We start from the raw sequence: 13,705 nt of genomic DNA, 5'->3' as shown, positions 1-13,705 counted from the left end.
ATCATTTTTAAAAGATTCATTAGCTAGTTTATCATTAGTGTATTTGGTTGCAAGGAAGTCTATTGTAAGCAAACCATGATAGATGGCATACAACAGCAAATTATGCATGTTGTATCTGGTTATTTTCATACAACTTTGATTATGGTGAAGAATCATAGTTATTGAATTTTACAATGATGGTATTTAAAATCACTCTATGACTAAAGCACACTAAAATAAATATTTAAAGACACAATCGTTACAATTCACAACTTCAGAATAATGGAAATATTTAAGGATTGATTTAGGTTCTTCGAACCTCTTAGATTTGTGATATTTGGTAAGTCAGGAATCTTCAGAGTCTTCGAATTTTCATACGTTTAAAATATATATCTTCAAAGCATCTAGGAATAGAATTGAGCCAAAAGTTTGGTTCATAATTCTTTCCCCGCCCTTTTTCCCCTCTGCTCTGTCGCTCCTGGTTGAAAGGGCCCTGGTGGGAAGCAGTGGGCCCAGTTACGCTCTAGCACGTGCTCTGGCGCAGCAGCCTGATCCCCGGCACCCCACGCCGGCTCAGTGGTGGTTCGTAGTTCTTAATCAGTGAGTTGTTACTCAGACATAATGGTATTTATTTTCCTGACTTTTTGAAGAAAGCTCCAAAAGCTGGTCATCAGAATGCCTACATTTCTTAAGCTGCTTATTTTGTCATTCAGAATTGTACAGTAGTAATGACCCACCAAAATATACAGAATTAGAGTTCATTTTTAAGTTGGCTTCCAAATTGGAAAAAAAAAAAAATCCTAGATTTGTTTAAAAAACATATAATAGAGTTCATATATTTAATTTCTAGGAAATATATAAAGATACTGCTATCTATTTCAGTCTAGCCTTTGTTTTACTATGTAATATACACTTATGATGTGCAAGTTTGTTATTCAACTGGATAATAAATGGATACAAAACTCATGTTCTTGGCAAGCATTTATTTTTTGTCAAACATGTTAAAATGGATTTAAATATATTAGCAACTGTATTAATTAAAGAAACCTATCACATCCTCATACTTCTTAAAAAGCCTATGAATATATGAGATAAGGGAAGCCAAACACGCCTGGAACCTACTAACCATTTCTTGGAATTCTTGGTAAAGTATCAATCTTGTGATCCTTATCTGTAAAATGAGCTAAATCTACTTCACTAGGGTATTGGAGGAATTATGTTGTGGATTATGTATTACCTATATCCATATGTAAAGAATAATTAAAATAATCGCTCTTCTAATTGGAGAGCCTCCATAGCTTCTGGATGATTTTACCTTCTTCTGGAGGGAATGAACTTTTACTTCTAGCATGCAGTATGTATGTCATGGCATGGAAAGATCTTAGTCCAGTTAGGGACTAAGCCAATTGGAAGCTGAGTTTCAGTCTTTGTGAGGGCTGGTCTGTTTCCAGTTTGCCTCTACTCTTAGGGTGCAGCCCTTTAGGGATCCCAAAGGAAAGCTATGGGTGTGCCCCAGGGGTTCTCCTTGGGAGCCCTGGGCTCCTACTTTTGTCCCCTCCTTCACTCTCATCCTCCCTAACCCCCACCTCCATAAGATTATTCAAGTACTGTTCAGTTTTTCAGCTTCTCAGCTGCTGCTTTCAGCCCAGTTTCTTAGCCTCCAAGTCACCGCTTGCTAATTAACAAATGCTTCAAGCAGAAAAGTGCCAAATATAATCTCTCAGCTTCCAGATATTGGCCCTTTAAGTTCTGGCTGCTTTGATAGTTCTCTAATGGCTTGAAACAAATTTTTAAAATATTTTTCCCAGCTTTTCTAGTTATTTTGATGAGAGAATTGGTCTGCATTAGCTAATATGCCTTTATCAAAAGCAGAAATCTGATTTTGGAGTAAATCACTTAACTTCTTTGAGCCTAAGTTTTCTCCCCTACAAAATAATTATGACCCTAACAATACTTATCATACCAGTAATATTGAGAGGATTAAATAAGAATCTAATGGAAAAAAAATGTCCTAACCTGTATGGTGCAGAGATATAGTCTGTATGGCCCCAAATGCTTTATATTTTCCTCTTATGGGGAGACAAGGCATCTGAAAGTGATACCATCACATAGTTTAAATCTAGCCCCGATCAGGAAATGCAACTCAACCAGGCCGTTAATGGGAAGGGGCTAGTCAGTGGCATGTACACAGTTGCAACATCTGAACACTTCCAAGAAATTGTACTAAGGGAAATAACATAATGTAGCTGTAAGTGTTGATGCATGTACATTCAAGGGGTGAAATAAGAAAACAACTATATTCTTCCAGGCCCTCTCTCTATGCAACTGGCTCTGTCGGTAGTTCCTCTTTGCCCCTTTGGATGAAATCTCAGGTCCTGGCCTTGAATTTTCTGTTCACTCTCAGTCTTTAGCTTCCAATCTCAATCTCAATCTTTCTCTTCCTCCCTTCCTCCTTCCCTCTCTCTCTATCTCTCTCTCTCCTTGGTATTTTAAAAATCTAGCCTTATGTAAAAGTTCAAAACATTTAACTTTATCTAAGCTTAGCATTTTCTTCTTTAGAATGAGAAAGGAAGGGGTGTGCCGACCTTCTTTATTTTCTTGTTTTTATTTTATTTATTTATTTTAAAAAAATATATCTTTATTGATTTCAGAGAGAGGAAAGAAGAGGGAGAGAGAGAGAGAGAGAGAAACATCAATGATGAGTCATTGATCAAGCCCACAACCGGGGCATGTGCCCTGACTGGGAATTGAACCCGATCGCCTGGATCCTAGGTCAACGCTCAACCGCCGAGCCACGCCCAACCGGGCTATTTTATTTTTGCTTAAAATATTACAGATGTCCCTTTTTTTCCCCAATGACCCCTCCCCCCCAGTCCCTCTGCCCACCATTGTCCGTGTCCTAGGGTTGTGCATATACACATATAAGTTCTTTGGTTACTGAAGAACTTAATAAGCTTCTTTATTTTCTTGTTCCTCTTACCCCACTCGATAGGATGCTCCTGGCTCCTCCAGGGTTTGGGACTGGTGGGGAAAGGAGAGGTAAGGAGGAGAAAGGGTTTTTCTGGTCTGATACCGTTGTGAGTTGGCATCAGTGCTTTGTGTACTTGGCGTTTAGTGCTCACTCATTCTCTATGGGTGTTTTGGAAGAACTTTCGACCTTCTTATTTCTTCGGGTCTCTTGGGTAAATGCACCTCTGTGACGGGGCTGTTGAATTCTCCCTCATCCTCTGAGAACCTAGTGGTCACTCTCCTGGAGGGTCACTCCAGCCCTCCAGAGTTCCCTTGGACGGGGCCCAAGGCTATTGCTTGGCTAAGTTGTCCATGCATGGGAAACACTCACATGGCAGATACTCAGACATTCTTTGTCAAGAAAAACTGGACATGAAAGACCTCTCCAAAGCATCAGCGACTCTTTGCTCAACCATCAGAGCAGTTACCTGACCATAAGCCATTGAATTTCTCAGTACAAATTGTACAGCAGCCTGTCTGGGTCCCAATCTGGAGTGATATAGACCACGCTCTCTAAGTAGCCCTGCTGCAGAGTGCCTTTCTTTAGACAAGGGGGGGGGTGTGGACCTGGAGCACACTGACAACTATTGCCACATATCCTGTCAGAATTCCTTCTCCGCCTCTCCAACCTCTCTCATGGAGAGGATGTCATGCACTGGTTTCTGGACACCTCCACAAGTTATGCTTTGGTGGTTTTGCACCTCACTTCATAATGCAGGAGTAATTAGCATCTATTGACTTGGGGGGGGGGTCCAGCCAAAACTGAGACAGGAAGGGTCCCATTTTTACATCCTATTACACATGCTTTAAAGGAATTGTCAGAACAGAAAAGATCAGTATTATAAAACAATCAGCAAACACAGTGTAGTTTTTGCACATCAAGGTCCCCTGAGTACAAAGAGCTGCTTTGCCTTTCTATAGTTTGTATTTTTCTCAGCATGGTTTCCTTTTTTCCCTTTTGTTTCTTTTTTTTAAAAAAAATTATCTTTATGGTTGAAAGTACTACAGATGTCCCCCTTATTCCCCCCCCCCCGCCCCAGTGACCTCATCCAACCTGCATCCTCTCCACCCCCAGGCCTTCCCCATACTATTATCTGTGTCCATGGGTTGCGCATTTATACATTTAAATTCTTTGGTTAATCTCTCCCCACCCACCCGCACCTTCCCTCTGAGATCCCTCAGTCTGTTCCATGCTTCTATGTCTCTGGATCTATTTTGTTCATTAGTCTATTTTGTTCATTATATTGCACATATGAGTGAGATCATGTGGTGCTTGTCTTTCTCTGACTGGCTTATTTTGCTTAGGGTAATACTCAGCATGGTTTTCTTAGCATAGCCACAGGCCAGAGAGGTAAAGGTGAGGTGCTGCCCTCAAGTGGTCATATAGGCAGAAACAACAGGAGTGCTGGTGTGAAAGAACAGGAAGGGGTTATGCTAAGAGCTCACCCCAGATATTTTCCAGGGCTCCCAGCCATAAAGGGTGAAGGGTACTGGATGTTTGTGTCATCAGAGGGGTCAAGAACTAGTGAATATGGATTATCATCCTTAATGTGATCCCACTGGTACCCACAAAGTAACATGTGGCTTGGAAAATGTGGGTTATAAACAAAGTACAAAAAAAAAATATCGCCTGAGTGTGTGTGTGTGTGTGTATGGAAAATTGGTATACTTACTTTTTTTAAGAATCCTCACTCGAGGATATTTTTTCTATTGCTTTTCAGAGAGAGTGGAAGGGAGAGAGAAAAAGAAAGAGAGCTCGAGAGTGAGAGCGAGGGCGAGAGCAAGAGAGAGAGAGAGAGAGAAACATGGATATGCAAGAGACATATCGATTGGTTGCCTTCCTCAAGCACCCTGACCAGGTACGTGCTCTTGACCTGGAATCAAACCCAAAACCCTTGGGTGTGCAGGCCGAGGCTCTAACTACTGAGCCATGCCAGCCAGAGCACTTTTAAAACATTTTTAAATGGCAGCCTAGTATTCTATTGCATGGCTACGCCATAATTTAATCAGTTTATTTTTAAATTCCGAGGTAGTAAGTTCTTTCCTATTGTATGTAACCCTGTAATGAATAACTTGCAGTTTAAGTCTTTGTGCACAGCTCTGATTATTTTCTTGTGATAAATTCACAGTCACGGAATTGCTGGGTAAATATCTATCTTCATATTCCTAATATGCATTGCCACATTTTTCTTCAGGAAAATTGTGCTTATTTAGCTCCCCCCAAAAGTGTAAGAGGGTGTCTGACAAAAGCCATTTTACATGAAAATCTTTGTTGGGCGAAAATGATCCATATTGATGATTGGAATCAGGGCAGGGCCATGCTCCCGGCACTGAGTCAGAAGGCTGCCCCAGCAGGCATCCCCGAGAGCCAGCCTCCTCGGTGTAAGTTCCCGATCCGTACTTGGCGCTGAGGTCGACCCCAACGGTAGAAGACACTACCCTCATCTCCCAAGAAGCTCCCTCAGATTTTGCAAATGCACCCCAAAGCAGGCCCGAGGAGTTCAGCCTAAGACCCTGGGGCAGGACCCTTTTCACTCCTTCCCCGATTTCTTCCCCATCAAATGGTGAAGCCCTGCCAGCCCCTCTGGGCTGTGGCGCGGCTCCAAGGAGATAAAAATGTGACGGAGCGTGGTGCAATCGCACAGAATTATTACTAAAAATAAAGGCAAAGCGAGACTGCGCTACCCTGCAAACCAGGAGGCCGGGGGCGGAGACGCTCGGAGCGCGCCGGGGCGGGGCCCCGGGGAGGCAGCTCGGGCGGGGGCTGCGGGGCTCGCCCGCTCGGGATTCGCCGCGGCGCGAGGGCGCGGCCTTCAGGCCCCGCCCCCAGGCTGACCCCGCCCTCCGCACCAGCCCCTCCCTCCTCGCCGACCCCGCCCTCCGCGCCGGCCCCGCCCTCCGCTCTGGACCCTCCCGGAAGCGTCGGCGGAGCGTCCCCGCATGGAGCTCGAGCCCGGCGCCGCTGTTGCTGCCCGCGCTCCCGCCGCGCTCTTCGCCTGGGTGCGTGACTCCGCCCCCGCGCCGGGGCGGCTGTGACTGAGGGGCGCCCTGGGGCCGGGAGCTCCCGGCCTCTGCGTGGGCGGTCCTGGGCTGGGCGGCGGCGATTCCAGCCGGGCTCTGGCTCTGGGCTAGAGGATCCTGGGCTGGGGGCAGAAGAGGAGGGGGCGGGAGGGAAGGGTCTTCTCGGGGTGACTTCGGGGGCCTGCTGGCTGGCGGGGTCCGGACCCGCGGGGCTGCGGCTCAGGGGGAAGAACCTGCCTCCAGGGCAGGGCACCTGGTTCCGCGAGAGCTCCGGGAAAGACGGGGTGATTGTCCCTGCCGAGAGGATCTCCCCGCCTCGGAGCCCGGTGGGTCACCTGTGGTTTGCAGCGAGCGTCCCATTGCCCGGAGCTTGGGGCCTTTGCCCAGCCCCACCGCAGCCGGGCGGGAGCCTCCTTCGATGTGAGGCCTACGGTGCTTGGCGGTGCTCAAGCCAGAGACCTGCAGAGTTGCTGCTCTTCTGCTGTGGCTGGATCTTGCCTGTATTGGGGAGTGGGAGTCAGCGCCCCCTTTGGCTCGACAGGCGCCTTGAGACGCGGTCATCTTTTGGTGCCCTGGCCGGTAGCGGAGGGTCTCGGCACAGGCGTGTGTGGCAGGTACTCGACCAGATGTACGGGAGCAAGCAGACGTTGTGTCTTAGTTCTTCATAACGCGCATCTCAATGGTAATGAAACGTGTAATTTGGTAGTGTCAGTTTCCTTGGCTAGAATGCGAGCATCGTAACGGTGGGCACTGTGCCTGTGTTGCTCACGGTGCCTGGCACACGGTAAGGTGCTCGGTAAATATTTGTTGACTGATGACTGAATGAGTACCTGTTGTGTGTGAGCTATGTGCTCGTCTTTTGGGAGAAACACGAGTGAAAGACTTACAGCTCTGGCGCTGGGGTGGGGAGGGTGGTGGGGAGATACCTGTATTGCTGTTAAAACCAGTATATGTTCACTAATTAAAAAACAGGAATCCTCAGTGCCGGGGAAGCACTTGTTGAATGTAAGGCTGCCGACTGGCAGGTGGGAGAGTGTGGTGTGGCTGGAGGTAGTCTGGATGTCTGAGTACCTTTGAGGTGGTACTTCAACATGCGGTGGAGTTGCGGATTGAATGTGTGCCTAGGGTGGGCGGTGTCTCTGGCTTTTCCCAGGCCAGAGATTGGGGTCTATGTGGACAGAGGAGACATCTGACAGAAAAAGCCTTTAAGATGTGGCCTTGTCTGTACTGAAACAAAGATTATTGAACCTCACCCCACTGCTGTGCTTGGAGACCTGACGGTGTGTTCTTCCAGCTGTGTTATATGTGTGCAGGGGTGGATTAGTTTGCTAAGGTTGCCATAACAAAATACCACAGATTGGGGGGCTTAAACAATGGAAACTTATTTTCTCACAGCTCTGGAGGTCAGAAGTCTGAGATCAAGGCTCGAGCAGGTTTAGTTTCTGCGGAGGCCTCTCTCTTTTGCTTAGAGATGGCAGCCTTCTTACTGTGTCCTCAGATGTATTTTTCTCTATGTGAGAGCATCCCTGTGTTTCTTCTTATAAGGACACCAGTATTACCGGTTTAGGGCCCCATTGTTATGACCTCTTTTAACCTTAATTACCCTTTTAAAGGCCCTGTCTCCAAGTATAGTCACATTCTGAGCTACTGGAAGTTAGGGATTCAACAAATGAATTTTAGGGGAGCACAATTCAGTCCATAACAAGGGAATTTACCTTCTTGGAGGTGTGTGTGTGTGGGGCTGTCTGGAGTGTTTATAAGGAAGGGAGGCAAATATAGTTGTAATAGGTTGTATTAAAATTTCCTTTTGTTTTGCTTTATCATGGATTTAGGGCCTCTTGCTGTATTATAAAAATTTGGTATCATAATTTGAATTCCATAATGCCAGTTTCTGACTTTCTGTTCAGCAGCCTGTAACCTTGGCAATGGGATAGTCACACGATCCCAGGGTTGACGGAGAAATCCTGTGCATAGGCCCTCCACTTCACACTATGCAAACTTTTCATTTGATCTTTCCTAGGGACTCACAGGGCCTTACATTAATTCACTATAAAATAGATGCACACCTTTTCTGGGCCAGCACAGATTCAGATGTAGGGGAAATAGCAGTGAGCAAAATAAAATTCCTGCCTTCATGGAGTTTACTTTTGAGGAGGTAGACAGTAAACAAGTAAACATATATAATGCCATGTCAGGGGGTGTTGTGAAGAAAAATAAAGCACAAACAAGTGATGGGGGTACTATTTTAGATGGGGCCAGTCAGCCTGTTGCCAGGTAAGCTCTGGGATGTGTATGTGTGTGTGTGTGTGTGTGTGTATGTATGTATTTCTTTATTCTTAGAGACAAAGTGTGGTATAATGAAAAGAGGAGGCATCTCACATGTTACCTACCCAGCTATGTGACTATGGAAAATTGCTTAACCTCTCTGAGCCTTAGTTTCTTCATCTGTACAGTGAGAGTGACAATGCCCATTTCTTGTTGTGAGAATTAAAGGTGATTGCCCAGCACAGGGAGAGGCACTCAAATTGGTAGCTAATACTGTCCTTGAGGGCCTCTGGGACTTGTGACCCTGCCCTGGCTTGCTCTTCCAGTGTGGAGTCCTTGTAGTCCAGATGACTGTGGAAGAGACCATAAGGGGCAGGAGTTTGTATGTATGTATTTTTTGTAGTTGTATTAAGTCACTTTTCCTCATTCAGGTGTTTTAAAAACAAACACAGTTTAAAGGTTTTATAACTCATCTCTAGGAAGAACCAGCCAGAAGCAAATACTTGGAGAAATAAGGATTTCTGAAATCTTAATTAGATTCTCCCAGCAGGTCTGCAATCCCTTATCTTCAACTTTGAAAACAAAAAGCTCTGAACACCCCAGACTACCTGACATAGGCTGTTTATAGTCTTTGCCCACTTCCTGTGAGTATGTGTACCGTTTACTGCCGGAATAATACTGTTTTGCTTATGGGGTGCTGCTCCCAGACCTTGCAGAAGTATATATGATTTATATACTGTATTTTCTAAAACCTATAAAATTCTGATTCTGAAACATATCTGGTTGCAAAGGTTTCGGAGTAGGGATTTTGGACCTTTATTGTATAATAATGATAGACATATTATCCACCAAAAGGAAATCTATTTCCTTACAGGGATCTTACCATGTGAATCTTAGAGTCACGAAACATAGTACTTGGAAAGGCCCTTAGAGATCACTGCCAACCTCTTTCACTTACAGATGAAATAACAATGATGCGCCCTGCTTGAGGGTACAAAATCCTTAGCTGACTTTGCAGAAAGTCATTGCTAGTCTTCCCAGTGGGGTGTGGGGTGAAGGGACAAGAACTAGTCCTAGTGTATTCCCATCCACTTTGTTTCCCCTCATTATTTCCCCTCAGTATTTCTTTTCTTAGCCATCCCATGTAGTTAGATTTTATCAGAAGGAACTCCCCTTGTTGTCCCCCAAAGCAACATATAGGGGCTGAGGCACTGGAAGGGGAAGGTGAGGAGTATCGTTGGATAAGCTGTGGGTGCTAAGGGCTCCTAACCTGGAAAGCATAGTGGTTTGGGTATGGGGCTACACTCTAAGTGGGGGTTGCATATAATAGCCTCTTAAGAATGAGCTGCCCGGCCGGGCGTGGCTCAGCGGTTGAGCATCGACCTAGGATCCAGGCGATAGGGGTTCAAGCATCGACCTGGGATCCAGGCGATAGGGGTTCGATTCCCCGTCAGGGCTCATGCCTGGGTTGCGGGATCCATCAATGACTCTCTCATCATTGATGTTTCTATCTCCCTCTTTCCCTCTCCTTTCCTCTCTCTGAAATCAATAAAGATATATTTAAAACACACACACACACACACAAAAGAATGAGCTTATGAAATCTCATTTGTATATAGGCTTTGAGATATTGTTGGGGTGAGAACGATAAGGCCAAGCAAATAAACGTTAATAGTTGGGGTTCCCATACTTTTTTCATCCTTGGTTTATTTTATCCTTAGGGTGCAAATAGCTATGGGCAACTTGGCCTTGGCCATAAGGAAGATGTATTTTTGCCCCAAAAACTGAATGACTTCTGTAAACCTGGGTGTGTCAGGAGGATCACAGGAGGAGGAGGCCACTCTGCTGTTGTCACAGGTAACTTTCCTTCAAGAGTAGATAGCCCCTCTTTTTCTTATTTAGACATTTCCCCCTAGGATGTCATATTGCCATCTTTTAGCCTTTTGTATTTTGCAGAGGAAAACACTTTTGTAAAAGAGCCGTTATCATCAGAGGATCCTAGGTTGTCAGAGCCGAAAGAACTTCAGAGATCATTTGGCTCTCCCAAGGCTCCCACCGCCTCACTTGTATGAAGGGGGCTCAAAAAGGAAAACTGATTGCTTAAGGTTACGAGACATGTTAGTGGGAGAGCTGCAAAATATATCACATTTTATACCATATATTGCTATTTAACTTTCACATATGAGTTAGAAGTCTGAAATTAGCTTGAATATTCCTTTACAGCAAGAACATTGTGTTTTCCTTAATTTCCCTTGCAGTATGTAGGATAGGACTTAACAAGGGCTACAATATTGTGAAAGAGGGCATATTGCATCCTGCTTAAGAACATGGACTCTGGAATCAAACTGCCCGGGTTCTAGTCCTGGTAGCTGTGTGGCCTTGAACAACTTACTTAATTCCTCTGTGTCAGTTTCTTTTCTGTTACATGGGGATAATAATGGTTGATAAGAAGAATCAATGAGTTTACGGCTGCATTATGACTTTTATGGGTCCTTGGAACTTTTTCCTTTGTGGACTCCTTTCTCCATAAAGAAATATTAAAAATTATATTTTACAACTGCATTGATATAAAGGTTAATATAATCCAGGCTAGATTTAATATTATATATTCATTATTATTACATTTATTTTTCTGATTTTAAAAGAATTTAAAATCGAAACATTTTTGTGGGCCTCTAAAAGTATTGTGTGCCTTAGGCACTGTGCTTAAAGGATAAGTTGGCCCCAAGCAGAAACCTCTTAGAACAATACTTGGCACATTACAATTGCAGAATAGATTTGGCTTTATTGTTACGGTAGATGCTCAATTTGATGATTGGCCACTACTGTAGCACTTGGAGTTTCCACTTAGATATTAGATTTGAGCCCCTTGGCCCAGTGCCATCTGCTTCAGTGCATATTAATATACATGGCTTATTAACATGGGTGGGAAAAGGTTACTGGGTTTGTAACTCCAAATAAATAGTGAAACCTTTTTGCTCGCTTTGGCAGTTGTGATTTCCCTTGTGCACACTATCACTAAAGCCTTTATTTTGCAGATGGAGGAAGCCTTTTTGTTTGTGGCCTGAACAAAGATGGGCAGTTGGGGCTTGGTCACACGGAGGATGTTCTGCATTTTACACCCTGCAAATCCCTCCTTGGCTCTCCCATCCAACAGGTGGCCTGTGGCTGGGACTTTACCATCATTCTCACAGGTGAGTGCACTCCTAGGTAAATATCACCACAAAGGCTTTGAGTGAGAAGAGCATGGTGGTGGTGATGCAGATTAAACGAAAGCTTCTTTGTGTTTGAAAACACACACAAATGTTCTTTCTGGTTCAAGGAAAGTTGCGAGGTGTCTTTTGCAAGGAGAGTTTTAACAGTAAAACTTTGGGCTGGAAAACTTTTACCATAGGTGGGAATGAGCTGGATCACCTTTGGTGGTCACTCCCTGTCCCAGATGTTCATGATAGCCGTGTAGCTGGGTTAGCTGGCCAGGAGCGTTGGCTACAAGATACTCACAGGGGAACGTTGTGGGAGTAGGAGGAAATCAGAGGTTGCCACAACAGTGATGGTAGCTTTTCCCCAATGAGGGATTTAAAAAAAATGTGAATATGGTTGGACAGAACTGTTCCGTCTTTGTGAAGCCAGATAGCAGAATAGGCTGTAGAGGGATATGGGCAAAGGGTAACAGAATACAGTCAGCCCTCTGTATCTGCAGGCTTCACATCTGTGGATTCAACCAACTGCTGATCAAAATGAGTAGTACATATAGCATTTTCAGTCCATGGTTGGGAATTCGCAGATGCAGAGGGCCACTATATGCATTGTTCCAAGCTATTTTTTATAAGGGATTTAAGCCTCCTCAGGTTTTGGTATCTGCAGGGGTTCCTGGAACCGATCCCCTGCAAATACCGAGGGACCACCGAAATGCCCTTGGGAATCAGTTGACAATAGATACTTTGTCAGCTGACTTCTCCCTGGAAGTAGTTTTGCCCCACCTAGTTGGCCATTCTGGATTCAAAGGACCATCTGTAATTTCTGATTAAGGTCCCTCTTTGTCACAGTCCTGTGGCAAGGGCATCTTCTGAGCAGGTAACCCCGCCCACCTGCAGCCCTGCCTCACACCCCTGTGGATTCTCACACACATAGCTCACACGCAGGCTCTTCAGCTGTTCCCCAGCTGTTCCTGGTGCTGCCTTGGCTCTTACTCTCCTCACTCCTCACCCTCTCCTTTCTGGTCAGACTAAATAGTACATGTTGTCCTTTGCCTGGGACAGCCCCTCTCTTGTCTCTGCTGAACTCTTGTCCCGTCTTTAAAACCCTGCTAGGGTGTCACCATCTCTCCTCTGTGGAGGGGTTCAGAAATGTGTGTCGAGTTTGATAGTAATTATTAGAATCTAAATAATAGCTATCATTATGAAGTGCTCATTATGGGCCTGTGATGGGGTTGTAGGGAGTCATAAATAATATTTTTTCCTTTTCATATTGGGAATCAACTGTGAGAAAGGTGGAGAGCAGTCAGACAGGTGGAGATCAAACTATTGGCTTTTTACTGATAAAGGCCAAGTTGGAGGACAGGGTTAACTGTCAGGCCAAGTGGTTGTGCTAACACTCCTTTGATCCAAACTTATCTCCCAAACTCTAGGCTTTTCCCATAGGGGAAACCCTTACTAAGAGTCAGCCCAGAGTGTCTGAGAGGAAGGTGCCAAGCCACGTGTCCTGTTCCTTCCTTCTCCCAAACTCACCAGTTGGTTAGGTTACCCCTCCTCCTCTGAAGGCGGTGAGTATGGGAAGGGCAGGGAGAAAGACCCGAAGTATTAAAGTAATAGAAGTTGTGTTTCCTGGAAACATGAGAAGTGGGAAACAAGTACCCTGCTTTCCCAACTCTAGGCACTGGGCTAAGTGTTCCACACAGTTTCCTGTCAGAATTAGGCAGTGTAATGGATATTCTGTGCAAAACAGGCTTTTTATTCCTAGAGCGACAATAAAGGCAGGGGGTGTGGTTTGAATGTCCTGAAGCCCAGGGCCCTCACTCCCTCCTCATTCCCTTTGCTCCTTTAGCATTTACCCATTGGTCACTGGTATCCTACCACTTACATTGTGATTTAAATATTTGTATTTTGCAGAAAATGGTCAAGTTCTATCATGTGGATCCAACTCCTTTGGCCAATTAGGAGTTCCTCAGAGGCCTCAAAGATGTGCAGTTCCCCAGACCATTGAGGTAAGGACAGCACCTAATATTCTTCTAGCCCGTGTCTTGTTAAACAGTTTCCAGGGTGTTACAGTTATTCCTCCCCAGACTGGCTGGGTCCCTGAAAACCCATGGGGTAGTTAGAATTTAAATTAAAAAGCTTAGGTTTTTCTAGGAAAAATTAGGTTGGGGGCATGAAGGTTGTGAGTGAAAAAAACCTCTGTTAGTCCTCATACACATTATAAATTTTTGTGAAAT

At 44.9% G+C, this 13,705-nt stretch overlaps 1 protein-coding gene across 10 annotated transcripts in view; it reads left to right on the top strand.

Moving 5' to 3' along the window:
• The first annotated feature begins 5,884 nt into the window (after positions 1–5,884).
• SERGEF (secretion regulating guanine nucleotide exchange factor) overlaps positions 5,885–13,705 on the top strand; it is a 177,475-nt gene continuing 169,654 nt past the window's right edge. For 6 of the 10 annotated variants that reach the window (XR_014000028.1, XM_081154315.1, XM_081154312.1 and 3 more), the window contains exons 1-4: positions 5,898–5,988; positions 9,996–10,131; positions 11,313–11,468; positions 13,383–13,477. Coding sequence is in view for 9 of the 10 variants with exons in the window: in XM_081154315.1 (XP_081010441.1) it covers positions 5,929–5,988; positions 9,996–10,131; positions 11,313–11,468; positions 13,383–13,477 (447 nt within the window). In the remaining variant the exon portion in view is untranslated. The other 4 variants (XM_081154318.1, XM_081154320.1, XM_081154317.1 and 1 more) reach the window with 4 other exon arrangements.

This window comes from Miniopterus schreibersii (assembly GCF_964146895.1).
Source record: "Miniopterus schreibersii genome assembly, chromosome: 12".
Lineage (NCBI taxonomy): Eukaryota > Metazoa > Chordata > Mammalia > Chiroptera > Miniopteridae > Miniopterus > Miniopterus schreibersii.
Note: the sequence above shows the minus strand (reverse complement) of the source record. Positions and strands in the feature narration are given on the sequence as shown.